The 7,892-nt window shown below is 39.5% G+C and overlaps 1 protein-coding gene across 5 annotated transcripts in view; it reads right to left on the reverse strand.

Moving 5' to 3' along the window:
- Positions 1 to 7,892, reverse strand: part of LOC111266773 (uncharacterized) — a 17,954-nt gene that overhangs the window by 5,778 nt on the left and 4,284 nt on the right. For 4 of the 5 annotated variants that reach the window (XM_022844525.2, XM_022844524.1, XM_022844526.2 and 1 more), the window contains 2 exons: positions 5,205 to 5,815; positions 2,562 to 2,659 (listed from right to left, as the gene is read on the reverse strand). In XM_022844525.2, the coding sequence (XP_022700260.1) occupies positions 2,562 to 2,659; positions 5,205 to 5,207 (101 nt within the window). In that variant the 5' untranslated portion in view covers positions 5,208 to 5,815. Of the gene's footprint in view, positions 1 to 2,561; positions 2,660 to 5,204; positions 5,816 to 7,448; positions 7,649 to 7,892 lie in introns of all 5 variants that reach the window. The other variant, XM_022844527.1, reaches the window with a different exon arrangement.

The following is a 7,892-nucleotide window of genomic DNA, read 5'->3' on the forward strand; positions in this document are numbered from 1 at the left end:
ATATATAGTAGTGGCCTGTCTGGATACCTGACTTTCCTTAGATGGGAACGATTATGGATCGCTTGATGCGCCGTTTGACATCCCGCACGGCATGATTTGTGAACAATGCAGAACATCTTTATACATAAAACGTGATTTAAGCGTGTAATTTTTTCTTATCTACGATGGTATGCGCACCTGGAGAAATGGGCTGTTTCTTGAAGATTTTACGGATTTTACATGAAGGGCCGTATAGGTAAGTGAGACCTTGTTATTGAAGTCAGATCCATTAGATTTTTGAAGTAGATGACGCATTGATAAAATCCACTCAGCCCACCATAATCAAAGGTTATTGTACACATATCATTGCTAAGTCTTGTCCAAGCGCTTGAATTTAACCTTACTAACTTTCCAGAACTTTTGTATGCCGCGGACCGCTTCATTGGCTGCTTTCAGATACTTGTTAAACTTTTTTATGTCTAATCATGCAGCAGAACTTAGAATCCTACAGACTTATACATATGGAGGGTAGTCTTATATTCAACCAGTTGAAAATCTCCACGAATTATTTTCGCATGCTACAGCGAAAAAGCTTACACGACACGGTAGAACACATTCATTTTAGGAAAGGTTATAACTACCACAACCATCATCATTATCTTCATAATGTTCTGGTTGTCTTCATTGGTCATTTGGAGATTTGGTAGTCTCTTCCTAAGCGTCCTCAAGCTCTTCTTTCTCGTCACCTGCGCACACAGAGAAGGCCGCTTCATAATTATACTGAGCTAAAATCTGAGGCCGAGCTGAACGTAAATTTGCCCTGGTCTTTCTAAATATATATTTTGGCTTCAATTGATTTTTGACACCGCGAGAAGCTGAAAATCTGCTTTTTTATAGCTATGATTTTGCCAGAGCTGTGGGCTGGTGTAATAAGGTATACTACCCAAAATTACCCGGATTTGATTAAAGGTCAGTTTTTTTTCCTTACACGGCAGTGAAAAATACAAGAATAAACCACTATTTTTTAGCGATTTTTCTTGAAAATGATACAGTCGTCCTTTCTAGGCATCACTCTTAAGTCGTAATATACGTTGTTTTATTTTAGTACATAGCCGACAATCATCTGCCGTATAACAGATTACGCATAATTATCTTCAGGTTGTTAACCCATACTTTACTTCTGAGTAAATGCTTTTAAGTTAGAGACGATTCGATATTGCATGGATTAAACGTTTGTTACGAGGTAACTCCACAAGTTGCCGCTTGATTTGTAGTTTTCTAACTTTAATTTTTTTAGGAGATTCTGCCTTAAGCGAGTGTGGTCCATTCGCTCGGATTTCAGAATATGGTGGCACGCACGGCGAAACAACCCATTCTCAAATCTGGGGAATGATACGTTTTAATTAAGAAGCTTCACATACGCCTACATTTTTCGTTTTTGTTTACGTTGATACCCAAGTATTGAAATCTTCAATGTCTTTGTACGTTACAAACATTTTTACGATTACTTTTCGTTTCATATGCTCCTTCAGTAATTTCTCAGTTTTATACGTTCGTCAGATAAGGTTACCGGATTCCATAACTTAACATATATAAATGAATGAATTCATGTTATGCTTACCTAGTTTTCTCCCCTCCCCCACTTCTACAAACTGAGATATTTTCCGTTCAGAAAGTAGGTATATGTGGCCTTAAGTTGAATCAGACATATATTTTTGTTGCAAAGGGCGCTGGCCTTTTCTCAATCACTTTTAATTGAGTCTGTACCTCCAGTCATCATGTGGCTGATATTTTGGGAAAGTAACAAACAACACAGATTACAGTCTAATACACCGTTGTTTAACTTCGCGTTTTCTAGTCTATTATTCGTCGATTATACAATATGCGTGAGTGGTGTTGCGGCTGTCGCTTATTTCGAGTTCACGTCCGGTACTGCCGCAAAGTATTACTGCTGCTTTTCGTTCTATTTCGTTGCCGACGATATGCGAACACTTTCGTGATTCGCTTTCTCCATCCAGATACTCAGGAAACGAGCTCTTTCAGTGAGAAAGGACACGACGCGGATATTGGTTCAATTGCCGAAACTTTATTTACTCATCATCCTTTATTGTTTACATACAACTTGTTATGTACATGACATTCTACCTATGTATATATTAATATGTTTGTAGTAACATAAATATGTATCAGAAACAAATCATTCAGCCCCCGTTTATCTGGCCTTACCTTGATACAGAGTCTCAACGATTAACAGACCAAAGGAATGGAGTGCGCCTATGGAGTCTCCAAAAATATCCAATTGGCTCATATCGCTCGTATTACTCGTCAATGTAGTGCTGTTACTACTGATTGCTATGTGTTTAAACCAAACAAGTTATATAAGGCATTCACGCATTTGCAGATCAAATTAAATGACGTGCCGTTTGAGACACTTGTGTATCTCCGTTGAAGAGTCTGTCTTTTGTTTATATTGTATCCTGCATGCTTGTGTTAGATGTATATGCCGGCCGTGTTCCCGAGTGTGACTATACTAACTATGCTAAAAGCAAACTAAGAAAATTAACTAATGCTTTAATACAAACCTAGATAGCCTTTGCACTTCGGTAGCATCTTTGATGCCACCGTCTGTTGAAAGAAGTGGCGAAAGAGCCTTCAGCAATTGTGCTGGATCGATAGGCGCCTAAAAGAACAAGCAAAAGACACATTGTCAAAACACAAAATCTAACAAGTTTTCATCTACTTCTTTCATTTTATAAATAACTACGTTGGTCGACTAAGGCCGGCTAGCGACACGAACAAAAAAAGGACTCCGACGAGTCAAGTGGGGAAAATTATGATTTTCCACAAACTATACCGAAAATTCTTTCGGTACTTTCTTTATGTACTTATATTTAATGATCTCATCTAGAGCCCTTACCCACATTGATTCGCATAATCGTAATTTCAGCTCGAGCTGCCAAGATATCAGTGTAAATAGCAGACTAAATCCACAACATCTCACCCAGGTTAATAAAATTTACGTAAAAGAAGCATCCTATCACCCAGTGTATGTAACTCTAATAAAGTTACATACACTGGGTAAACTCAGATCTCATATTCGTGAAAGATACTGATAAAATAAATCCACCTCAGTAGTTGCCTGTCTGCAAGAATAACACAAATTCCCCTTCCATCGGCAACTATGTTTGCGAGCGATACGTAGTTGATCCAGACGGTTTATAATTATGGGTGATCAACAAAGGGGATAAAGTTTTGCACAGTGTACACACAGTGATTAATTGTATATAGTGGTAGTGTACATACATACACCTGTCGACTTCGTGCTTGTATTAGGAATCCGACAATAGCTTCTGAATCTCCATTCTCGTCTCGCTCCCTTTCATCCGGGAAGCGGCAGTGCAACAAAGAATGGGATCACCCACCAAGATCGACCCGTCACCCAGCTCCGTACGTTAAACGTCTCGTGGGTGTGAAATGACGGCGGTAGCGCCGGCGGGTGTTGAGGGTCGCATGTAGGTTGGGTTCTTGCGGAAGCTCTATGCGATTCAGACGAAGGGAATTATAGCGTGATTAAATGCGGTCGATATCCGTCGACACTCTACGATCGGTGAGAACAACAGTACGTCAGATTCAACTGGCGTAACATATGAACGACACAAGGGCAGCTAGATTTTCTGGCAGACGAGTATACTTTTTGTAAACTTATAAACGCGTTGACTCCATATTTATACTAAACGTCTGTCACTGTGAAAATTACTGTCGAGAAATACAGACTCAAGCTCATGATTGTATTATTTTATAAAAAGCCTGGAAGACAATTTTAGTATCTCGAAAATTATTAAAAAATTATGAAACGGACCCTAGCACCCTCATATAATTTCATATTTTTCGCCTGACTGAAATAGATACTTGCGTTCTATTTTAGTTATATTACCATTCAACGCGTTCATTTAAGTTTAACTATATATTCTTGCATTCTCAGGCAAACATTTTAAAATTACAAATCTTGGCTTGTAATTTTCAGTAACTACAAGATAACTATGTCTTGCACATGGTGATCTTAGTTGCATTTGCCAAAAGTGCTATTCTCTGCTAGAGATTTTGGGTTAACCCACGCTCATATAAAACTTGTGTGAAGGTGTAAATTTTCACACGAGGTATAATCCGGTAATTTGTAATTCAAAAAATGTTCGTTGCATTTCGCTTAAATTCGTTGGATTTTCAATCCCTACACCCCATAAACATTGTAAGACAAATTTTGCACAACATTACTACAGTATATCGACCTAGCTTACACAAATTAAATTCACATTCTATACATTACAACAATGCACCCCATATCTGCTATGCTGCTACTACTACTAAAATGAACTTGTTCACCATATAAGCGCTCAACTGTACGTGATCGAGCAACACTTGCGTCGTAAACATTTTCTTAGAAGTTACTGATAACGTACTACAGCTTACTTTAGCATATCGATTTAATATGTCGACAAGATCGGTGTAACCTTGAACGAAATGTCTAGTGGCTAGCAGGCTTTAGGCTAAACTCCATCACTCTTTTACATAATGATTTACTTTTTTGGGAACGCCTGTCAAATGCATTGATACCGAAATACATGGTATAATTATCCTAACTTGTGTAACATGTAAAATGTATCAGCTGATTAGCTCACCATTATCTCACTTCAGTGAGATGTTCTTCTTGTGCCATCTCGCCAAACGTTCCTCACCTTTAATTCGGTTACGACTTTTCAGACTACGTCAATGGTTTCAATAAAGATATACATTTGAAGACAATTTGGCCTGTATTAACTGGCGGTTTCACGCATTTACATCAGACCCGCTTCAATTGACTTCGACTGAGACGTGGAAAAATTGTAATGTCTACGATTATATTAGTAATATATTCAACATCCGCAAAGAATGTTCCGATTAACTCTTTCCTTCGAATGGTTGAGGACTGTGAGACCTCAAATCCTTCGTCGAGTGTAAATTTTAATTTGCGACTTCAGTATTTCATACTTTTCTAATTCAATAGTGACGGAAACGCAACGGATTCCAGACTAACTTGTTACTGAATTGTGTTTGGATTTTCCTAACTCAACCTGGCTGGTCTTTTGCCATGACTTCTTGGGTCATGCCACTACAACCGTCGGGTAGCTCGTAATGTTTATGTATCCTCCACTTTTACGCACATGTCCTTAGATATTCGAACGACTTACCATTGCATTGAGACTGAAGCTTCTGTTGAATGTATCCTATGAACAGAACGAAGACGTTCTATTTCCGTCTTTCTTCCTTCTAACGCCGTGCTCAGAATTTCAAGAGCCAACTAGCCTCATATTCCTTTGCCTCTTGAGCAACGCTTCTTGATATCGTTGTATCCCAATAACGACAGACGTGGTGAAAAAACGCGCAAATAAGAGGATTCAATCCAATACAAAGTCCTACGAACTTAGCATTACAAGTATTCTTGCTGTACGCTCAGAACGGGATGCTGTGAACTGTTCGCTGTGTCACCGAGTTGGCAAGAAGCGGTTATTTGCTTAACAGCATTAAGCGAAGATTCAGCCGCCGTCGCCAGCCTTCAGTTTCATGAATGATGATAGAACTTCTGAACTATCAACAAGCAATGAATACGACAGGACAAACGTTCAGCAACGCACCGATCTGTGTGCTCTGACTTTGTTAAGTCTATGCTAGAACAACTTCGGACTTTGTTGGAAAGGACAAATATCAACCTCTTATCTGTAGTGTCTGTTTTTGTCTGTTTTCCCCTTGCAGGTCGAGCACACGTTTTAGATCCTGGACGCTTCTTCGCCTTCAACATTCACTAAAAAAGATTAAGCACAAATTTAGACAACCCTACGACCGCTTACCTTTGTATAACCCTACCACCTCGGCAAAACTCATGACCCTTGTCATACTTCCATGAGGACCACAACTTCATTTCTTATTTTATAATTCCTGTGGAAACACCTCTTAATACTATCTCGCTATGTGTAGCTAACCCCAGCGCTAAAGAAATCATTCACAGTGGATGTACAAGACTTGCTGGTATACAACCGCACTTGAGCACTCCCGTGCGTACTCTACATACGTTTACCTATTATTTTAATGCGTCTACTTAATAGGAAAAACAACAAAAATCATTAAGGGGCAGTTCTTAATAGGATCGCCGATCAACCAGATCATAAGCCATCTTCAGTAGCTACATTCGCTATATAACTGCCCTACTGTATAAAAGTCGGGTCTGGGACTACACGATATAATCTCGCCTTCTGGCTAACATTCGGGCAAATTTATGTGATTCACTCCGCTTCACCGGTTACGCTGAAGCATATGGCATTTTAAGATTTGCTCACTCAGTATCGCTTTAATCGCAAGGAATACGAGACATTTCGTTTTATTGCTTTATCAAGTCTTAGCGACGTGTTTTTTACAGTCTAGCTTGCGCTGATCATACAACTGTTGCTGCTGTTGTTATCTATAGCGTACCACGAAATCAGTCTTCCACATACGTGCAACAAACTCCTTATCGAAAGTCAATTACAATATCTTTCAAAACTTCTTGCTGCTCATGACTGTAGACAGGATAAAGACGTAACTGGTCTGGTCTGGTCTAAGATATTGGATTATACGTGATGAAATCCGCACATGGTGCAAGACAAATCGATCGCCGTGACATTTTATGGGCTATAATTACCATGTAGTGATACCTTGTTAACAGGGAAAACAAATACAGCAAATATGTCAGCAAGTTTTAGTTGGTGTTTCTTAATTTCACCTTGTATTCAATCTGGATTCGGCCTGATATTTTTTGCCGCTTAGCCAACAGAGGATTCTGTAAATCTACACTGAACCAATAACAGGTCTTTCAGATACAAATATATCTTGTAAGGTTAGGTTAGGTTATGTCTAACTCATTAATTTCCTTCAATAATCTATTGAACGCATGCACTTCGAATGTGTTACTTTCTAGTGGATTCACATGTCATTTGGAAGACTCGCTTCTAGGCAAGCTTACACCAGTTATTACTAGTTAGCTATTAATAATTCGATCACATCTCCCGATATATGTAATAATAATTTCTATTAACAACACGTTATAAAAGATGGCTGCGTCTACTCTATCACCTGCTTACTCTCATCTTCGTTGTAACTTTTAAACTCCGATTTGTTTGTGTGACTTTTTCCTGCGATTTTTCCCCAGTATTCGTTGCAGGTCGGCATATTTCGTTGTTATTCTCGTTGTTGTTTAAACTGCGATTAACATTAGCACCCATTATCAAACATTTTGGGCAAGGGAATAGTACACCTTACTTGACGCATACGCGCGATCAGCGTCGCGAGAAGGTAAGCGAATGTACTGGCCGTGTGTCATCATATCGCACTTCTTTGAAATATGTAGAAACAACTACTTTTAGTCGATCAGCATAGCCTCTAACAGACGTGCGCATGCTTACCAGCGAATCAATTTCCCGACAATCAAAACGTCAGCCAGCGTCCCAACTAAACAGAAGATTCTTCAATGCAACTGAGACAATCGTTTGCGCTGATACATTCTGTTCATACTCGCCGGTGTGCATCATCACCATCCCAATGACACTTAATACCAAAATAATACTAAACAAGCTGCTCCAGAACTCCAGTGAGGTGCAGGAACCTGTTGGCGACGAAAACGAAGTCACATGAGCTGGCGGAGCTCCCTCGAGGACTTTATAAATACCCCAGGTCGATACAGCAGGTACAGTATTCCCCAACAAAGAAACTACTCTTTGTCTGTTCGTTGCTTCATGACAGCAGCGCCACCGGGATCTACTACAAGATAGATTATATATTCGTTGCTCTCCACCAGAGAACAACGGGTACAGGATTATGTGAAGGGATAGAGGGGGAGGGTGAACCTT

The sequence above is a fragment of the Varroa jacobsoni genome, unplaced genomic scaffold (assembly GCF_002532875.2).
Source record: "Varroa jacobsoni isolate VJ856 unplaced genomic scaffold, vjacob_1.0 scaffold_1114, whole genome shotgun sequence".
NCBI lineage: Eukaryota > Metazoa > Arthropoda > Arachnida > Mesostigmata > Varroidae > Varroa > Varroa jacobsoni.